The 22,500-nt window shown below is 46.3% G+C and overlaps 1 protein-coding gene across 2 annotated transcripts in view; it reads right to left on the bottom strand.

Moving 5' to 3' along the window:
• Nucleotides 1–22,500, bottom strand: part of LOC308090412 (lymphocyte cytosolic protein 2-like) — a 33,174-nt gene that overhangs the window by 8,338 nt on the left and 2,336 nt on the right. Inside the window, exons 2-11 of one of the 2 annotated variants that reach the window (XM_080435579.1) lie at nt 18,560–18,622; nt 18,092–18,138; nt 15,752–15,817; nt 7,827–7,855; nt 7,563–7,645; nt 5,809–6,004; nt 4,478–4,566; nt 1,848–1,887; nt 881–946; nt 740–765 (exon numbers count right to left, since the gene is read on the bottom strand). In XM_080435579.1, coding sequence (XP_080291705.1) covers nt 740–765; nt 881–946; nt 1,848–1,887; nt 4,478–4,566; nt 5,809–6,004; nt 7,563–7,645; nt 7,827–7,855; nt 15,752–15,817; nt 18,092–18,138; nt 18,560–18,622 — 705 coding nt within the window. The remainder of the gene's footprint in view (nt 1–739; nt 766–880; nt 947–1,847; nt 1,888–4,477; nt 4,567–5,808; nt 6,005–7,562; nt 7,646–7,826; nt 7,856–15,751; nt 15,818–18,091; nt 18,139–18,559; nt 18,623–22,500) is intronic. The other variant, XM_080435580.1, reaches the window with a different exon arrangement.

The raw sequence follows: 22,500 nt of genomic DNA, 5'->3' as shown, positions 1-22,500 counted from the left end.
AATCTTTAATTGACACTTAGTTCTGTTTCTTCTAGAGCAGAAACTCTGAAACATAAAACTCACTATACTGCACTCTGTATGTTTAAAAACTATAAACTTTAATATCCAGAGAGTTCATTTACAATGTAGGCATTTAGCAGATGCTCTTTATCCAGAGCGACTTACAATAAGAAGGCTAAACACATGGAATGCAGAGAGAGAGTGTAGTGCCTCAGTAATCACAGGTGAACCAAGACCCTAGCATCAGTCTAAACCACATGCGGCCCCCACCTTCACTTAATGCGGCCCGCAGGTTAATATCATAATACTGATATATTATTGATTTCAGCTGTTACAATTCCAAACATGCAAACATGACCCGATTTAACTACTTCAGTCTATATTAGTAGCTTATTGACAAGTATTAATATTCTATTCTTCTTGTCTTTTTTATGTCCAATGTATTTGTATTTAAGTTCATAAAGTTAACATAAGTATAACTAAATGCATTTGAAATGAACTACAAAAGTGACTTTTCAGGATTCTAATTCAAAAAGTAGAAAAAAAACACGGTTCCATTTAAAAAATATGAGCTTGTAGATCTGCTATTTTTGCTAGTTTTGTATGACATAGAATGGTGAAGTACGGCATTAATTTACAAAGAAAAAAGTTAAAATACGGAGATAAGACATGTCAATAAAAGTGTTGTAGCAATTTACTAATAAAATAGTTGTACTGTATGCATACTATTTCTACTCACTCTTTCACCTGTGTTGAACTGCTGGCCTGCAGAGCAAAATACAATGACATATTAATACATTATATAGACATACAGACAGACAGACAGACAGACAGACAGACAGACAGACAGACAGACAGACAGACAGACAGACAGACAGACCTAGTCCAGGTAATGGTGCAGGTTGGACTCTGGTAGGTTTCTTGTCTCTGAACACCTTAGGAGGAGCTGATGACAATGATCAGAAAAACACCCTGATTAACATAATAATAATAATAATAATAATAATAATAATAATAATAATAATAATAATAATAATAATAATAATAATAACTAGAAAATGTGCTCCTCGGAGCACAGGTCTCCGCCAGCAGACCCGTGCTATTTTAATAGCACGGGTCGTCTTGGTAGAACGGGTCGTCTTGGTAGAATGCGCGTGGTTTTCGGTGTTTTGGGGTTTTTGGTGTTCTGCAGGGGCGACTGAATATGTAGTGTCTAAAAGATGTTCTTCTTGAAGCAATGTGTCATATGGGAGTCGTCGTAATTGACTGGTTTGTTCAAATGCTTGTCTGTCTTCTTCATCTTCATTGTCTTGAACAGTTTCAGCAGTTGATTGGTGTGTTTGATCTATGTCAGTTTTCTCTAGTGCTACAGTACATAATGTATTTGATCAAGGCGGCCAAATGTTACAGTATTAAGACTTCGGCCTTGTTGTGGGATCAATTCAACTCTATAGTCCTCTTCTGTGTTACTGTTGTAGATGAGTATGCTTTCTTAGCTTTGGCCTTCTGCGCCTTTGCTTGAACAATGTTAGGTGTTCTCAGAGGGACACACACACGCACGGACGGGTGATTTGGACTGGAAGGTACTGTTCCAATCAAGACTGATTGATCCTGTCTTACCTCACTTGACACAAGTGACACACCTATTTATAGGATTTTATTTCGTCATGCGTCCCTCTAGCCAATCAAAGGCATTGGTTTCAACATATTGACACGTGTCACGTGGAGCTTGACCAATGTTAGCTTGGCTAACAATGTTTGCTCACACACGGCGGGACGAAGCGAAAACATACTCTCCACCTACGGCGGAGACAACTACGGCGGAGACAATAAATACATTATCTTACCCTTTACTGGAGGCTTCGCTTCAGGCGATGGTTCCACTGCCTGTCAACACACACACACACACACACACACACACACACACACACACACACACACACACACACACACACACACACACACACACACACACACACACACACACACACACACACACACACACACACACACACACACACACACACACACTCCAATGTTCATTCTCATTCTGCTAGTGTCCCTCTGCTGTTTGACCACCAGGGGGCAGAATAACTCTATTCAACCAGAGGAGTTACATAGTGGATGGTCCATTTCTAGACTAGTAAATGGTCCAAGGAGGCAAGGACCCTTTGATGGTTCTTTGAGAGGGTTCCCAATGGACCCTACAGGTCTGTAACTCTGAGAGTGTACACATGGAACCAAATAGACCCATATCGGTCTGTAACTCTGAGAGTGTGTACGGATGGAACCAAATGAACATTTATATAGGGTCCATTTGACTCCATTTGTACACTCTCAGAGTCACAGACGCCTGACAGGCTTGCAAGCCTCCAGTTCCAAAGATAGTGGATATTTAAGAAGATCCGCCATTAGGCCTGTCACAATTATTACATAATCGTCTAATCGGAATTATTTGAGATAATCGCAATTATTTTTCATTAATCGTCAAAATCGTTTCCATGTTGACATTTTGTCACACCTTTTCAAATATTAAAAAAGCAGAAATAGCTGATCTACAAGCTCACAACGCGTCAGTGACGCGTTGTAAGCTTGTAGATCTGCTATTTCTGCTATTTTTACATGCATAACATTTTTACATGCATAAAATGATTAAATGTGTAAATAATTTCTTTGCATTTTTCAGTTATTTGTCATATCTGCCCTGTGCAACTTTTCATTACGAAACCTAAAAGGCTTAAACACACAATTAAATCATTAATCGCAATTATTTGAGTGACAATTAATCGTCAACTTAAAGGGATATTTCACTTTCAAAAAAACTTTGGGTAATTTTATCATCTACTCAGGCTTTTGTGAGCCCCCCAGACCGTTTTTAAGTTGCTAGATTCAGTATTTAGATATTTGATATTCATTTGATCAGACACGCCCCCTTCCTATACAAACCCATTATAACTCAATTTTTAACATGTTAGATTCATCAAAAACACCCGTCCTTGGTTCTGGTGACTCACCTTGCCCTCCTAATACGCGAGGGGGCCGTGTTTTTTCGATAACTTTTTTTGTTTATTTTAAATATTATTTTTGGAAAATGAAAAAAATGTAATACAATAAAAAAAAAAGAAAAAAAAAAAGGAAAAAGCTAATCGAAAAAACACGGTTACAATGGGTTTGTATAGGAAGGGGCGTGTCTGATAAAATGAATATCAAATATCTAAATACTGAATCAAGCAACTTAAAAACTGTCTGGGGGGCTCACAAAAGCCTCAGTAGACGATAAAATGAACCCACATGTTTTTGAAAGTGAAATATCCCTTTAAATTTGTAACAGTCACAGCCCTATATCCGCCATCCCAATTTTAACCACTATAGAGGTGAAATTGTACACAAAATGGTCTCCTAGGTGGGCGGCAGATCTCGCCAACGTCCTATGTTTACTGGTGCTAGAGCTCATGAGAGTGTGTTGCTGGGACCAGTGTTGGAAAGTAACTAAAGTAATATGTAACTTAAAGTAATATATTACTTTTTTCCAGTAACTAGTAAAGTAACTAATTACTTTTGGAAGGGAGTAATAAGTAAAGTAACTATATTACTTTTTAAACAAGTAATATGTAATAAGTAATATATCACTAAATTTTAGTAACTTTTCCAACACTGGCTGGGACAGAGAAAGGTAGATAACAAAGTGGATTTTCTCCTGATTTGTCTCTGTGAAAAAAAGCAGTTTTTGGCTGGTGGCGATTGGGTCCAGAATTTTGTTCTGTGACCAAGGATCTAAAGAATGGTTCAGAAGCTGTGTTCATGTTCACTCTTCCCATTGGAATGAATAGACTCCAACCTGCTCCTGGTCTCCCTAAAAAGCAGTGGTTCTCAAAGTGAGGTCCGGGGACCCCCGGAGGTCCTTGAGGGGGTTCCAGGGGGTCTCCAGCAAAAGTTGTTAATGTATCATCGCGAAACTTTAACGACTTTATCCATTTATATGTTGTTCATCCAAAAATAGCCGATGCACAAGCTCGCTGCGAGCTTGTGCATCGGCTATTTTTGAAAATGTTTGAAAAATATATATTTTTTCTTTTTTATAATTTTGATTCGTTTTTAAAGGACAACTTACGTTTTTTTACAACCACTTTTTTGCCACTGTAAAAAAGATCCCGGAAATTGCTAACTTAAAATGTAAAACTCATCTTTTATTTACTTTAATTACAAGCTAAAACATAAACCTTGGTTGTAAAAAACCAAAGTTGTCCTTTAAGCATGCATCTTATCTTCTGGGGGGGGTGCCTGGCACAAAACATTTTCAGATGGGAGTTTGTGGCCAAATACACATTACACATCAATGTGGGGGCCCTTAGGCTTGAAAACGTTTGAGAACCACTGTCCTAAAGAGGCGGTCGCCTACGTCACATACAGTATATATGGGAGGTAAAGCGGATATGGCGGGTCTTGCTTTCCCATTCGTCTCGGCAAGTATACTCACCGGACGGGTGGAGCTAGGAACGGCTGGGCCGGGTGGGCGGGGTGTAACCACAGGGGGCAGTACTCGGGAAGATATACTGCTTCTGTTATCTACACACACACACACACACACAACACACGCACGCACATTATTTAGCATTCAGTATGTCGCTAAATTGCAATTGTACTCAATTGTTAGACTAGTTGAAAACACGTCCCTGCTTCTGGTGACCGATATTGTCCTTCTAACAGTGGTGGAAACAGTACTCAAATGTTTTACTTAAGTAAAAGTATCAATACTGCATTGTAGAAATACTCTGCTACAAGTAAAAGTCAGGTAATCAAAATTCACCTGAGTAAAAGTACAAAAGTATTGGCAAATTGGGATTGACAGGCTAATGATTAACGTCGACGCCACGGTGCCATCTGGTATTCCAGGGGTTTGGGGAGTTATTTAAAGCGGTCCGCCCATGTGAGAGTTAGTTCCGCCTGCGTCACAGAAACGGGCGTCACGAATTGGCTCTATGCAGAACTGCCATATTGGACAGAAATTGGGCACCTTCTTTACTTCCTTCACAGGTGTGATTCTAATGAAGGCTCTGTTCCATTTAGTGTAGCACAGTGGTTCTCAAACCTTTTAATTTCAAGGACACACTCTGAGAGTGTACAAATGGAACCAAATGGACCCGTAAGGGTCCATTTGGTTCCATTTGTACACTCTCAGAGTTACTCACAAGTAAGGGGACATTTGAACCCCCTCAAGGAACCATGAGAGTCCCTGGACCACACTTTGAGACCAAGCCCCCAGAACCCAGTGGTTTCATTGAAGCCAAATGGACATGCTGGCCATTCATGGTACTGCAGCGTAGGGGCTCCTACACGAACGAGCGAAAACGGTTTCGACCAATGGGCTCGACTCACGAGCGTGCGCACGAGCTTGCGCACGGTGCTGCTCGCTTCTGTGACGCAAAACGCGTCACTTCTGTGACGAACTGGGGCCCTAAATAGGCCGCGCCCACCAAATTTCCAACCCGGAAGAAGGGGTGATTTCGGCCCATGCGCTGGGTGAGCAACTCAATGCAAGTGGATGGGAGGAGATTTCGGGTGCCCTCTCTATTATTTTTAACTCTATGTTTGAGACCCACTGGTGGTTCCAGTGAGCCAACATGCAACATCAGCACCCTGACTCTGTTTGACCAGAATGGAACAGAGCCTTCATTAGTATCATTGGTAACACCTGTGAAGCAAGTAAGAAGAGGCCCAATTTCTTTCCCAATATGGCTGCTGTGCATAGAGCCTATTGTTACTGAGACCGGGGGTAACTTTATTTTAAAAATGGAAAATGACAATTACCTATGTAGTCTCCGTCGGGCAGGGGGTGGGAGGGGCAGAGTTTGTGGGTGAGGTCGTCGGGGGGCTCAGAGGGGGGGGGCTCGTAGTCGTTGTCGTCGGCGAAGGCTCCGTCTTCGGGAGACTCATAGTCCCCCCCACTGCCCCCCTCGCCGCCTTCATCACCGTCTGGGTCCTCATAGTCATCATCACTGTCCTCCTGACACACACACACACGCACGCACAAACACACACACACACACACACACACACACACACACACACACACACACACACACACACACACACACACACACACACACACACACACACACACACACACACACACACATACGCGCACACGCACGCACGCACACACGCACACACGCACGCAAGCAAGCACGCACACGCACAAGCACACGCACACGCACGCATGCACGCACGCACGCAAGCACACACACACACACACACACACACACACACACACACACACACACACACACACACACACACACACACACACACACACACACACACACACACACACACACACACACACACACACACACACACACACACACACACACAAACACACACACACAAACACACACACCCACACACACAGACAGGGAGAGAACTTAAAGTAGCACTAAATGTAATGCCTCAACTCCTACAATTCCCAAGTGCTTGTCAGAGCTGGGGGTCCCCAGTTCAAATATGATTATTTTGGGGGGTCCCAAGTTCAAACATGATTATTTTGGGGGGTCCCAAGTTCAAACCTGATTATTTTGGGGGGTCCCAAGTTCAAATATGATTATTTTGGGGGGTCCCAAGTTTAAATACTTTGGGAAATATGTCCTTTCACTTCAGGATGTAATGATCATTAGACACAGAGCATTAAGCAAGGGATAATTGACGGGTAGCCGGTCATTATTGATGACATATTGAACGCAGATTGACATGAGCAGGTGCTCTGAGGTCGGTTATTGAGGTCATCGGTCATTATCCAGAAATAACAAACCGCTGAATTCAGCGATTGACCAATCAGAACCAAGCATTCAACCAAGCCGAGTAATAACCCCACATATCTGCCAGACTCCTTTCCCATTCAGAGTTCACAATTTGAATTAATGTAGAATTATGTGCAGGATGGAATTTGCATACAGATGTGAGAGGACTTTTTGACTAATGACTACATTTTTTTAATATTATTTTTTTAAGAAAAATCCTCTGTTTCACAACAGTGTGCCAGTGATCACCCTCCCCTGTGCCAATATTGGCATCTGTGTCTAAGGTTGCCTACCCCTGCAACAGTCCATCTATCAACCCCCCTGAAGAAGGCCGTGGGGGGCCGCTACATGTGACACCGCAGTGTTTTGTATTCATTTCTTCTTATTGTTTTGCAGGTGCACATATATTTTTTAATATTCTCTGTATTCTTTTTTTTTTTTAATGGTGGGTAAATGGTGTATTTATATTTATATTCACACACACATTCACACACTGATGGAGGAGGAAACCATGCAAGACACCAACCTTCTCATCGGGAGCAATTAGGGGTTCAGTATCTTGCTCAAGAACACTTCAACACTAACGAATCGAACTGGGAACCTCACGATTCCCCTCCAGCCGCTCTACCGGCCACTCTACTCCTGAGCCACTGCCGCTCCCTTTTACTTTGTTTATTGGTTTAATTCATTTCTATGAGACAGACAGACAGACAGACAGACAGACAGACAGACAGACAGACAGACAGACAGACAGACAGACAGACTTACAAACTCGTCCTCTCCCCAGCCAGCCTGTGGGTCAGAGAAGCCGTGGTTTTCAGCCTGGTGGTCTGCAGAGACCCTCTGGTGTCCTACCATGCAAGCCATTCAGTGTGATTCATTTATAAAGATTAATTCACTGTTCATGTGATTCATTTATAATGATTCATTCACTGTTCAAGTTCATGTGATTATTTTATAATGATTCCATTCACTGTTCATGTGATTCATAGACAGGCAGACAGACAGACAGACAGACAGACATGTTAATACCTGCTTCAGGGTAGCGAGGCCCGGTTGATCTGATGAAACCAAACACATTCATGTTATTATTACCAGTGGTGTAAAGTAACTAAGTACATTTACTCAAGTACTGTACTTAAGTACAATTTTGAGGTACTTTTACTTTACTGGAGTATTTCCAATTTTCAGTGCTGTAACTTCTACTCCACTCAGAGGCAAATATTGTACTTTTACTCCATACAATTATTTGAAAACTTTAGTTATTATAGTGTGCCTTTCAGCAGTATGCTTACTATGGGATATCATCGCCCCCTGGCGATGCGCAGAGCACAACACATGAGCTCCCGGTCACAATTCCTATTGGGTTAGGGTCATGTGATGCGAAACCGGTAAACCGGAAGCGGTATAAATACCCTCGCGTCACTTGGGCACTACCTCTTCCTTCACTCTGCCAACGCGATCGCGCACGGAGCCTGTACAGCACATCGGAGAAACGGAGAAACTATCGAATCCAACACCACCCAAAGCGAGGGCATTAACAGTGCTACTCTACGGCGCTTCGTGTAAAAGTTTCAGTTTTAAAAACGCTCTCAGTTACCACCTCAACTTTAATTATTTTCCCTTTCCTATCCTCTCTGTTTTCCACGCCACGAGGCGTTAGCCTAGCCGTGTTAGTGGCTAGGCCGTTGAGCTAAACGGCTAGGCTAGGTGGCTAACTAGCCTTTTGTTCTCAAACCTCGTGTCGACAGAGAAGGAGGAAAGATGGAGGCGCCTCGTCCCTGCACCCTCCTCGTCGCAGCGGACGACGAACACCGCCTTTGCATCTCGTGTCTGGGGCCCAACCATGCTTGGCTAGCTCGCCACCGAGGCGGAGACGTAGACAAGTGCGGCAAATTCACTATGTTCCAGCTGGAACATCGGCTCGCCAGAGCTACGCTGCTAGCGTCCTCACCAGATAGCAGCGGCACTCACCCCGACGCTCTCCTCGCCATGGACCCAGGAGCGCCGGTGGCGAGTACCAGCCAAGGAGCCATGGGCCCTCCGCTCTCCGCGGCCCCATGTTCCAGCGGAGCCATCAGAAAGGTCCGGCGCGAGGAAGCCTCAAGGGCGGTCACCTCGTCACCGGACCCCGCGGATGCTGTCGCGGCCATCGGGCCTTTCCACGACAGCAGCTTTCCTCTCTCCCCCCCGCCTCCCTCCTCGCCTGGGGCGACACGCCAACGCCTGGCGACAGCGACGCCTGGCGACAGCGACTCAGACGCCGAGATCGACGAGGGAGACAGTGTCCTGCACAACGGGGGAGATGAGGAAGAGGAGTTGGAGCTCACCTCCTCCTACCAGCAGTCTCAGTCCCAGGAGGTAACGATGACCAGTCCGGGTCCTCCTGGGCCTACAGCAGAGACGGCTGAAGCCTCGGGGAATCCTAGCCAGGCAAAGGAAACCCAAGAGGCCGTCTCGGTCGTGCTAAAGAGGGCTATCGCCAGATGCGGCCTGGCGCAGCCCATGGAGCCGGCCAAGCTATCGATCGGGGTCCCCATTCCGGGGTTCCAAGGTTTGACACCCCTCCCCCCGACACACCGAGTCAAAGCTGCTTCCCGAGGCCGGTGGCGTCAGAGATGCAGTGCAGTACTCGTGGGCGGCGGGGAGAAGAGAACCAGAGAAGCTAGGCTTTTCACCGGCGCGGACCTGGGAATCGCTGGCCTCCCAGCCATGGACCCGATCCTGGCTACCGCCATCGAGAAGGCTAAGCCAGGCTCGGTAAAAACGGGTTCGGGGGTGAGGCCTGTCTTCGCTGACCACAGCAAGAGCCGTGACTCACCGTGACTCACTCCACACTCTACAAGGCCTCGGCAGCGGCTGTAAAGGCCTTGAATGTGGTGTCGCTTCTCCAGGGCTCGGCCGCCGTCAAACTTCAAGAGTTAACAACAAGGCTCCTGGTCGAGAAGAAACCTGCGGAGGACGTCCACACTGAATTTGTCGCGGATGCAGTGGAGCTCGCGAGGCTGGTCCAGCTCGCCATCTTCTGCACATGCAACGGACTGCTGTGGACGGGCAGAGCCATGGCCCTCACCGCGGATCTGGAGAGGGTCAAATGGCTCGATCTCGCTACTGGATGTAAGACTATTCTGACTACGGGTCTCATGAGTCTTCCCCTAACAGCAAACAATCTGTTCGACAACGCTGCCGATGTGATCATCAGAACCAAGGCAGCGGAGAAGCAGATGGACGAGACGGCTGCAGGCCTTCTCTCCTCCACCGCTCCTGCTGCAGCTAGGCCGCGTCAGCAGGGTGCTGCGGGTGGGACTCGCGCCGCTGGACGCAAGTGAGGCGCATCCAGGTCCTCCTCCACCAGAACCAGCTCCTGGGAGCGTCCCGAAGGTTCTCTGGGAGTAGGGGACGTCAGGTGCAAAGACGAGAAACGAGCTCCTCCACCCCCCCCTTCGCCCAAGCCTCAACGCAAGGATAGCGGGGCAAGCCGAAAGGGGAAGGGTAAGTGACAGTCCTTGCCCGGTTCCACCGGGCCCACAGCTGATTACCCCCTCACAGCCACTTGGCCGATATTATGGGGGTCAGCTTCCCACTTGGGAAAACAGAACTGGCGCTCATGTTGCCCCCATGGACAGAGTCGAGGACGGCTCCACGGGGGCACAGAGACAAACAGAGACGCTAAAGACAATGAATACGGTTCAGAGCACTTTATGTCCTGTCGTCTCAAAAATGTGTGTACAAAATGCGCCTCATGTGTGTGGAATAAATCTATTGCCAAATACACAAATGCTAATTTTTTCCCATGTCAAATTACGAGGCGGATCGCTACCCGAATCGTCCTCTAATGTATTCCATGAGCCCTCAGTGTTCGCTATGTCCCCTAAAGAGAAAGGACGACATTTCAAACGCTCTAGGGACAGATCCTGTGCATGTTATGAACAAGATGACTCAAATGCAGGTAGAGAAACCAATTGTTATGAATCAAATGTCTCAAATGCATTGTGTAAAACAGGGGTTTTCTGTAAACGAAAATATTCTAACTGCGACACAGCAGTTCCTTCTACCGTCCGGCAGATGGCTGCAAAGCGCATCTGTGGGACAGTGGAAGGGCAAGATGGCCGCCTCCCTCACCCTCCCCAACATGAAGGAGGAGAGGCGGAAGTTTACGTCACAGAAAGCCCCGGTGTTACACCGGTGAAACTCCCCTGGGGGAACGAAAGTTTCGTTCCGGGTAACGTCACCACACAAAATGGCCGCCTCCCTCGACCTACCCAAGATGGCGGACGAGGTAAGGCGGTTGTCATCACATCTGAGAACCCCGGTGTTACACCATCGACACTCCCCAGGTGCGGAGGGAGTTTCGTTCCGGGTAACTACAACACAGCGAAAGGGTTCCGATGTTACGTCAGTCGGAGCGAAGGCGTCCCCGGTTCCCATGGGAACGGGCTCGCGCTCTATGACGATGCCGCCATTAGCCCGGCTAGCGCTAACGAGCAATGTTACAGGGCGGATGTCGACGTTGGGCAAGACTCCCGTGCCGCGTCACGGGCCTTCCCCACTTCCGGTAAACAGACAGACGCTAATGCCCCTCGTGGACGCCTCCTCGACGATCGTTGCGATCAGTCCGAAGGCGTCTCGGGTTCCCATGGGAACGGGCACGACCTCCACGGAGCAGGTGACGTCAGCAGCCCCTACCAACCCCTCGAATCCTCTAGCTCGATGCTTTTCTCAATGGAAAGCTTGCAAACCAAATCCTTGGGTGCTTCGCACCGTGGAACAAGGCTACAGGTTGCAATTCTCAGCGAAGCCTCAGTTAACAACCAAAGTGGTGTTCTCTCGTGCGTCAGGCCAAGCGGCCATAACGCTGAGAGAGGAGGTTTCGTCTCTACTGAGCAAGGGTGTGATCAGAGAATTATCCCTGGATCAGAACCTACTGGGTTATTATTCGGAATATTTTCTGGTGAAAAAGAAGGGGGGGATGTGAGACCTATTCTGAACCTGAAGGGTTTGAACAGATTTCTGAAGGTCTTCAACTTTCGAATGCTGACAACGGCAACGTTGTTACGCTCGATACGACAAGGGGATTGGTGGACGAGTATATACCTCAAGGATGCCTATTTTCACGTCCCAATCTACCCGCCGCACCGGAAATTCCTGCGCTTTGGCTACGAAGGCAAGGTGTACGAGTACACGGTGCTACCGTTTGGCATGTCACTGAGCCCTCGGGTTTTCGTGAAATGCACGGAGGCGGCAATAGCTCCGCTGCGGCGGCAGGGTCTTCGTCTGCTGACGTACATAGACGATTGGCTGCTGGCAGCGGACTCGAGGGAAGAGGTGGCACGGCACACAGCGTTGGCCATTACGCACCTCCAATCCCTAGGATTCACGATCAACGCTCAGAAGAGCGTTCTGATTCCGTCCCAACAAACCACGTTCGTGGGAATCTCACTGGATTCGACCACGATGGTGGCGCGCCTGTCTCAGGACAGGACAGCCGGCTTTCTAGCATGTGTGCGCTCCTTACGCCTGGGGCGTCGGGTCACGTACAGAATGTGCATGCAGGCTGCAGGTCTCATGGCCTCGGCCATACACTTGATCCGGTTGGGCAGATTCTACATGAGACCTTTTCAGAGATGGATGCGGGCTCTGGGGATCCCGCACTCCGTGGGCTCTCGGAAGGTGGTAGTCTCACCACGGTGCGTGGTGTCACTCGAGCCGTGGACACACACGTCCTTCTTGACCGAAGGGGTCAAGATAGGCACAGTGATATCACTGAAAGTGATTACCACGGACGCCAGCCTCTCGGGATGGGGGGCTGTCCACGAAGGCTACTCAGCCAGGGGGACGTGGGACTCCGCACTGAGGGAGGCCCACATCAACTACCTGGAGCTGTTGGTGGTCTTTCTCGCTGTCAAGCACTTCGAGAGCCGCATTGTGGGGTGTCATGTCCAGGTCAGAACGGACAATACCACAACGATGTGTTATGTCAACAAACAAGGAGGCTTGGGTTCCCTTGTGTTGGACAAAATAGCGCGCGAGCTGACGCTCTGGAGCGTGCAACGCCTGGCATCGCTGCGCGCCACCCATGTGCCGGGCCTCCTGAACAGCGGGGCGGACCTGCTGTCCAGAGGGGGGCTCCGCTACGGGGAATGGTCGCTTTGCCCGAAGGCTGTGGACCTGATCTGGGCCCGGTTCGGCCGGGCTCAGGTCGATTTGTTTGCATCCAGAGAGAACGCGAAATGCTCGAGGTTCTTCTCGGTGAGGGACAGGGACCTGTCCCTGGGAGTGGACGCTCTGGCCCACAGGTGGCCGAGCGGCCTGCTCTACGCCTTTCCGCCCCTGGAACTGATCCCTCCAACGTTGGAGAAGATCAGAACCCAAGGCGGGACGGTTCTGCTGGTAGCACCAGCGTGGGGCGTGTGGAGAACGGAGATCTCTCCTCTCCTCTACGCCGAGCCGTGGCCTCTCCCTCTGTTCAGAGACCTTCTGAGACAGGGAGGGAACGAGGTCTTCCACGAGGACCTCCAGGGGCTAGACCTGGGGGTCTACCCCGTGAGAGGACGAGTCTGAACTCGCAGGGTCTGCCCCCTAACGTGGTAGCCACCATACAGGGGGCTAGAGCTGATTCTACCAGACGTCAGTACGACATCAGGTGGAACATGTTTGAGTCCTGGTGCCTGGACCAGTCACCTTCGGTGGTGGCTTTCCAGGCTCCTGTGAGGAGCATCCTGGTCTACCTACAGGACAGGTTGGACCAGGGTTTGTCTTTCTCTACCATCAAGGTGTACCTGGCGGCCATTTCCGCTTGCCACGAGGGGTTCGAGGGCAAGTCGGTGGGCCAGCACTCGCTGGTGCAACGGTTTATGGCCGGTGCTAAGCGGGCTAGGCCAGTCAACAGACCTTTATTCCCGAAATGGGACTTGGCAGTGGTGCTGGAGGCACTGTGCCGACCCCCTTTTGAGCCACTTGAGACCGTGGATCTGAAGATCATGAGTCTCAAGACGGTGCTCCTGGTGGCCCTATGTACGGCTAAACGTGTCGGTGACATGCAGGCGCTCTCGGTGAGCCAGGACTGCATGTGGTTTTCAGACGACGGCAAGAGGGTTTTGTTGAAACCTAACGTTTGTGTCTAAGACCGGCGTGGTAGCCAGGGCCCCGGTGGAACTGGGGGCTTTCCATCCAACCGCCATTCACTTCGGCGGAGGATAAGCGGTTGCACTGTCTCTGTCCGGTGAGAGCCTTGCGGCTATACTGTCAGAGGACAGCAGTCGGCCGTGGGTCGTCTCAGCTCTTCGTCTCCTTTGGCCGAGGTCAGAGGAAGGCGGTGGCCAAACCGACTCTGTCCAAATGGATCGTGGAAGCGATTCGGTTGGCCTATGTGAGTGGTGGGTCGGTCGTCCCGGTGGGACTGAGGGCCCACTCTACTCGGGGTGTTGCTGCATCTTGGGCCCTGTACAGAGGGGTGTCGATGCAGGAGATATGCTCTGCGGCTAACTGGTCGTCTCCTTTTTCTCCCTGCTTAAGCGGCTTCTTAGCCTCCCCTGGACCGGCTAGGCTAGGTCCGGGGGAGAGGAGGCCCTGGTTTCTCTTGTCACTAGGGGTGGACTGGGGTCTAACCTTCCTAGTTTCATGAGACAGGACTTCGGTCTGTCAGGGCCTTGCCCATTTAATCCTTTTCCGCGTCCTGACCCAAAGGGTCAAGGGCGCCTGAGGGCCATGATCTTGCCAAGGGCGGGATCTGGGGCCTTGGGCGAGCGGATGGGTGGGTTTATGGACTGGGGCTCCCCCAGGGGACGTTTATGTGTCCCATAGTAAGCATACTGCTGAAAGGCACGCTATAATAACTAGGGGTTACGTATGTAACCCCAGTTTTATTAGTGCCGTAAGCAGTATGCTTACGTTCAAAACCCCTTCTGTGCGCGATGTGGCGTGCAGAGTGAAGGTTTTATGAGGGAGTGCCCAAGTGACGTGAGGGTATTTATACCCCTTCCGGTTTACCGGTTTTGCGTCACATGACCCTAACCCAATAAGAATTGTGACCGGGAGCTCATGTGTTGTGCTCTGCGCATCGCCAGGGGGCGATGATATCCCATAGTAAGCATACTGCTTACGGCACTAATAAAACTGGGGTTACATACGTAACCCCTAGTTACTAGTTACTTTGTAGATTTTGATTATTATTACAAAACATACATTAATCACTTCAGCCCTTTATATATATTTCGGCCATTTGAAAATAGCCGATCTACAAGCTCAAAATGCATCGCGATGCCACTCATTGTGAGCTTTTAGATCGGCTATTTTCAAAAGATTGTACATTTTGATGCCAATACTTTTGTACGTACACTCAAGTAAATTTTGAATTCCGGACTTTTACTTGTAACAGAGTACTGCTACATTGCAGTATTGATAGTTTTACTTAAGTAAAAAGTGTGAGTACTTTTTTCATCACTGATTATTACTGACACTTCACTGTCTCTCTGTATGTATGTTTACCTTAATCATTGTAAGTCACTCTGGATAAGAGTGTCTGCTAAAAGCCTACATTGTAAAATGTAAATTATAATCATAAACCTTCATAACGTTGATGATCCGGCCGGGAAAAACCTTGTATCTCCACGTACTTTTATGCTTTTTTCTATATTGTTTAGTTTTTGTATTATTAATGCCCTATTTCATTATAGAAGAGTGTCACACAAAAGTAGTGAAAACAGCACATAGACGCGTTAATGTCAACACTACAGTGCTAATATTAGTGCAAATAATAACACATCACTTTAAACAATACAGTATAGAATTATTAACATAATATTGGTTTAAAATATGAGGGTGTTGATTTAAACATTACAGTGATCATTATTTTGTAAATGTACTAACATAATAACGTAAAGTACGAGGATATTCATTTATTGTAAATATAAAGTCATAATATAAAGATAATATAATGTATCATTTAATTTATTTACCTCTTTCCAAACAGGCCTCTTCTCTCTTCTTTCTTATTGATCTCACTGGACAGCTTAGAGATGAGACTGACAGACAGACAGACAGACAGACAGACAGACAGACAGACAGACAGGAATTAGGGCCCTATTTTGCCTTATGCCTAATATTATTAAGCAAGTTTTATTTTATACTGAAAAACATTTTAAAATAGTGTAAAATAGCCGATCTACTGTACAGTACATAGATCGCCTATGTTCACTATTTTAAAATGTTTTTCAAAATAAAATAAGAAATTGCATAAGGGGCAAGATAAGGCCCCTTATTGTCCTATGACCACATTCAGACTATTGTAGTGGAAGGATGTGGCTCTTCTATCTCACTTCCTGCCTTCTTCCATCACTTCCTGTATGACATATTACATCTCTCTCTCTCTCTAGCTGAAATCCATTCCCCAAAGTTTGGTCACTCGCTCACTCTCCTCGCTTCCTCCACTCGCGCCTAAGCCCCGCCCCTGCGAGGAGCCGAGGATTATTTGCGAGGACAGAGTGGCCGACCAGCTGGCCTCAAAGGATCGGACTGCACTTAGCGTCATTTCAAAGCGACGGCAAATTCCGCGATCACTTATGACGTCTCAAACAGCTGGACCAGAGCAGCAGAGGCGTGGATGAAAATATACATGCATAGAATAATATGCAGGTATAGAATAATACAGAATATAAGAATAGACAATTCATCAATGTGGAAGGCCACATTGTTATCTTTATAGTTAACATTTTGTGCAAAGCCATTTATTCCTGAATTAGTGAACGCAGCGCCAGGATGAGCAAACTTACATTCATGAATTAAATCCTGACTCGTCCCTCTTTTTGCTTGTACAGTCCCCAGACCCCCCACCCCCCACCCCCCGCAGCAGTCCCGCACGGCACTGCTGCTTATAACAGCCACCGTATATCACAGAGTATGTCTGACACTGAATTACATCATTCATGCAGGGTGGTCATACGTCCTCTTTTACCCGGACATGTCCTTTTTGGGGGGGCTGTCAGGGGGGGTTTTATAAAATCCTTCAAATGTCCGGGGTTTTGAGAGTTTGGGTGATATCCCCCCCACTTCTGGGACGAAGAAAAAATAAAACAACTCAGACGATTTTGTGATTTTGCTTGATATTGTTTGATAGCGAAATAAATCATGACTGATAGACATGAAAGAAGGCCCTTCACAGCTAATAGAGAATTTAAAATTTTAAGAATCGGTTCAGAATTGAATGAGTAGGTACGGCTATAGTTAAATAGCGTAAAGTGTCCTCTTTTTGGGGAATTCAGAATATAGTCACCCATATTCAGTCTATATATAAATACAATACATTATTTTAAACATAATCTTTGTCACAGTAATTTATAGTAGTCACTGCATTGAGGCATGCACGGAGAGAAATGAACAGCTTTTGAGACAGAATAAGTGTGCACAATATATTACAATGTATATAATTGTATTATACTTTACATCATACAACGCAATAAAGCCAGTGGCTTGTTGCGTCTTTTCAGTTAATTTACACTGTGTGTGTGTGTGTGTGTGTGTGTGTGGGGGTGTGTGTGTGTGTGTGTGTGTGTGTGTGTGTGTGTGTGTGTGTGTGTGTGTGTGTGTGTGTGTGTGTGTGTGTGAGATGCGCAACGAGTGCTCGGCGGGGGCGAAGGGGGGGCAGCCGGTGTTTTCGGCATGGTGTCGGGTTTCAAGCATTGTTTGTGTGGCCACATGTGGAGGAGGAGAATGTATACGTCACGGGAGAAGGGAAAAAACAAAAAAAACGTGTACACGTGATGCGGAAGTCTGCCGTGGAGGAGCTGTGGAGAGTGGTCGAGCCTACACTTGATGTACACTCCCTAAATGCGGAAGTAGAGAGCCTCCTCGGCTCCTCCACTCGATTCCACTCGCCGCCTCCAAGAAGCAACTGAATAATTGGACCCTGAGCACATCCGGTTTGGAGTCGGAGTGACCGAGTGGGAGTGAGCGAGTGGCCGAGATTTTCGGGTTTGGATTTCAGCTTCTGTCTTTTTCTCTGCCCCCCCCCCTCTCAATCTGTCATTCTCTGCCAGTGTTACCAAGTCAGTGGTTCTCAAAGTGGGGTCCAGGGACCCGTAGAGCTCCTTGACATGGGGTCCATCAGCTAAATTATAGTTAATATAGCATTGTCTTCACCCCCTCCTCTCTCTCTCTCTCTCTGTGTGTAGTTCTCTCTCTCTATGTCTCTCGTCCATCCTCTCTCTAGTCTACACGGTACAAACCCTATAGAGTGTGTATTGTATGCAATGCAATGCAGGTCAGTGCAGAGATCAAAGTTCACAGGTCAGGTGACTTACGGAGCGTGGATTTTAGGGAACCTCTGCAGGTCGTTGTCCGTCATGTTCTACACAATGACAAATATATTACCGTTAAAATACACAGTGTGTGTGTGTGTGTGTGTGTGTGTGTGTGTGTGTGTGTGTGTGTGTGTGTGTGTGGGTGTGTGTGTGTGTGTGTGTGTGTGTGTGTGTGTGTGTGTGTGTGTGTGTGTGTGTGTGTGTGTGCGTGTGTGTGTGTGTTCGTGTGTATACGTGTCTGTTTATGAAGGGCCTTCAAAATATGCAGTACAATGACTCTTACAGACTCTTACAACATAGTTAACAGCATTAACATATCAAACAATAATAGTATAACTACTAGAATATTAAAACATAATACATTTTACCTCAACACAGGTCAAGTTAATTTATTATTATTTTTATTATTATGATTGTGATTGTGATTGTGATTGTGATTCTGATTCTGATTATTATCATTCTACTCACCAGGAATCGGGATCCACTTATCATGTTCTTCAACACAACCTTGTCACTACCTGCCAAGTCCATCTGGAGACAGACAGACAGACAGACAGACAGACAGACAGACAGACAGACAGACAGACAGAAAGACAGACATTTTATTATTATATTATTTCTTACTTAATATTATTATAATGTGTAGGATGTTGCAGAGTCTTTCAGTGGAACAGGTCCCAACAAATGATGTTGTGACTTTTCCTGCTTCACTTTGATTTGTCACATACTGCTGCTTGAACTGTATCAGTTTAGTGACCAATAAAACCTTGATTCTTGACCAATCAGAGCAATGTAAACACCAGAGGGAGTCCCTCCAATTAATATGTTTATCAATTAGACTGCGCTCAACAATATGTCATGTCCGGCTGAGTTTACATCTGTCACCAATCTCTGTCTGTCTGTCTGTCTGTCTGTCTGTGTCTGTCTGTCTGTGTCTGTCTGTCTGTGTCTGTGTGTCAGTGTGTCAGTGTGTCAGTCTGTCTGTCTGTCTGTCTGTCTGTGCGTGCGTGCGTGCGTGCGTGCGTGCGTGCGTGCGTGCGTGCGTGCGTGCGTGCGTGCGTGCGTGCGTGCGTGCCTGAATAGCTTCAGGGAAAAGAGGAGAGCTCAGGTTACCTCTGCCTGTCTGACTGACGCCACCCCCCCCTGTCTGTCTGTCTGTCTGTCTGTCTGTCTGTCTGTCTGTCTGTCTGTCTGTGCGTGCGTGCGTGCGTGCGTGCGTGCGTGCGTGCGTGCGTGCGTGCGTGCGTGCGTGCGTGCGTGCGTGCGTGCACAAGTATCTGTCTATATATGCACGTATAAAAGCTTACTGCTGTCAATAGTGTCTATGCGTCAGCAGCCATAGTGGAAATAAATTGGACCTCTTCCTTAATTCCTTCACAGGTCTTACCAATGATACTAATGAAGGCTCTGTTCCATTTAATGTAGCACCGTGGTTCTCAAACTCTCTTTTTTAATTTCAAGGACCTCCACAGTGTACACATGTAATGGGTCCATTTGGTTCCATTTGTACACTCTCAGAGTTACCCGCTAAGGGACCATTTGGAACCCCCTCAAGGAACCATGAGGGTCCCTGGACCACACTCTGAGACCCACTGGTACAGCAGAGTGTTTCCAGTGAGCCAAACTGCACAATATCAGTGACTCTGTTTGACCAGAATGGAACAGAGCCTTCATTAGTATCATTGGTAACAGCTGTGAAGGAAGTAAGGCAGACGCCCAATGTCTTTCCAATATGGCTGCTGTGCATATAGCCTATGGAGCGGATGATGTGATGGATCTAGACACTTAGTTGTGGACATTTACTAAACTCACAATATTAAAAAAATATTAAAATAAAAATATTACATAAACATAATTAACACATAGTTACAGTAGGGGTCTTCAACGTTTTTTAGACCAGGGACCCCTTAGCTGAGACTGAGATGAGGCAGGGACCCCCGACTACCTTTTGGCTCTGTACTTGGTTCTCTTTTTTCCCCCTCACCAAACCTCTTCGCCCGGAAATAACCGATCTACAAGCTAATAAGGTGTCACAGTGCAATGCGTTGTGAGCTTGTAGATCTGCTATTTTCGGTAAATGTGTTCCCTTCAAATAGGGATGCTAGGGTTCAAGTGGTTAATGTAAAAAAAATAATCACACCCAGTGTGAGTAAGCGGTGCCTACTCTGTTTGATGAGTGTGTGCTGTCATTCAGGCGGTACAAATCTATTTGATGTGTGGGCGCTGGTATCGAGGCGGTACTAAAAGAGTATTTATACTCTTTTTATCAACTTTTAAGTATTTTTTCTCATTTTAACTATGTTTAAGTATTTGTACTCATTTTAACTGTGTTTAAGTATATTTACTAATTTTAACAACATTTAAGTATTTTTACTTATTTGAAGTACTACTGAGTATTGTTACTCAATGTATTTACTTTAAAGTATTTTAATCACTTTATATCCTGTAAAGTATTACTGTAAAGAATAAAGTTTACTATTTTTTTCAACTTTTAAGTATTTTTAAAAAAAGAATCAACTTTTAAGTATTTTTTCTCATTTTGAGTACATTTAAGTATTTTTACTCAATTTAAGCACTCTTAAGTATTTTTACTCAAGGTATTTACTCTTAAATTATTTTGCTCACTTTATTTACTTTTAATCATTTTTACTCACATTGTAGATCGGTCGTTTTAGTGTGTGTGTGTGTGTGTGTGTGTGTGTGTGTGTGTGTGTGTGTGTGTGTGTGCACGCGTGCGCACGCGAGCATGAGCACATGTGCAGTGCTGGCTTGTGTGTGTGTGTGTGTGCATGTCTTTAAGTGGCGCATTTGTTGCAACGGTGCTCCTTGCAGGACCGCATGTTACGTGTGTGTGTGTGTGTGTGTGTGTGTGTGTGTGTGTGTGTGTGTGTGTGTGTGTGTGTGTGTGTGTGTGTGCGTGCGTGCGTGCGTGCGTGCGTGCGTGCGTGCGTGCGTGCGTGCGTGCGTGTGTGTGAATGTCTTGAAGTGGCGCATGTGTTGCATCTTTGCCGTGCTCAAACGGACGGACGGACCCACACACACGGTCAAATGTAGAGCGGCTGGCACCGCTAAAAACCCTATCACACAAAGATTTGGCGGCTCCCCTGTAGTAACACTGAGGGTCCTCTAGGGGTCCCGGACCCCATGTTGAAGACCCATGAGATAGGATGATAACAGGTTAGTTAGAGAGATAATTACCACATAGTTAAAGTAGATACGTATATTCAAGGGATAATCAATGGGGAGCAGGTCATTAATTATTAGGCTTTTTCTATCAATAATGACCTGCTCCCCATTATCCCGCTTATTACACGGCTACTTAATAAAGAAATTAATCAATTGACCCAAAAGTATAACAACTATTTCATTGCTTACGGTAATGAAAGTAGTCCATTAATTTATGCCAGGTGCGTACAGTCGCCTCGGAAAACAACGGGAAGTGTTGATTAAACAGAATCAATATTCTGTTACTGCATTGTCTATTTTTCACTTCAAAAGTTTTCAAAAGCATTCTTGAGAGCAATGTTTATCTGTAAATTACATGGTGAGTTTTGAGTCTTTGATTAGACAGCGGTTCATTGAGTTCAGAGGTAATTATTCAACAATAACCGCTGAATTCAGTGATTGACCAATCAGAATCACGTATGTATTTCCCCCCCGGAAACAATCTTTTTCGAACCAATCACAACACTCGTTAGTTTCATTCACGGAGAATATGAACAGATTTGTAAAGCCTCAATGTATGATTTCCTTGGGTGGAAAACTTCTGCCAAATTCCGGTACTTCCATTTTAGACACTCAACCGGCTAGGTCTCGTCTTGCCGAAAACAGCTGGTTAGAGTCTTTTTTACATTAACCAATTGAACCCTATAGCATCCCTGTTCTGCGGGGAAGTTGATCTTGCAGAACGGCTATTTTTGGTGAAGAGGTTTGGTGTACAGGGGGAAAAAGAGCAGACCAAGTACAGAGCCAAAGGTCAAGTTTACAAAGTATTAAGCATTTTAAGTGGTTAAATGTCTGAAAACACACATTTAACATGAATCCAATATGTAGTGGGGGGTCCAAATGGACCCTTACAGGTCTGTAACTCTGAGATGGTACAAATGGAACCAAATGGACCCTTACAGGTCTGTAACTCTGAGAGAGTACAAATGGAACCAAATGGACCCTTACAGGTCTGTAACTCCAACAGTGTAAATGACCAAATTGGTTAATTTTTTTAATGTTTTTATGAGTTATGGGGGGTCCGTGAATTTTGAGAAGCTATTTTCAAAAGATTTTTATACATTTGAAAACTTGAAATTGAACATTCTGCATAATGAGAACTTTTGATACTTTAAGTACATTAAGTAAATTTTGAATTCCGGACTTTTACTTTTACTTTTACTGTAACAGAGTATTTCTACATT

This window comes from Gymnoscopelus braueri (genome assembly GCF_963280865.1).
Source record: "Gymnoscopelus braueri genome assembly, chromosome: 8".
Taxonomy (NCBI): domain Eukaryota; kingdom Metazoa; phylum Chordata; class Actinopteri; order Myctophiformes; family Myctophidae; genus Gymnoscopelus; species Gymnoscopelus braueri.
Note: the sequence above shows the minus strand (reverse complement) of the source record. Positions and strands in the feature narration are given on the sequence as shown.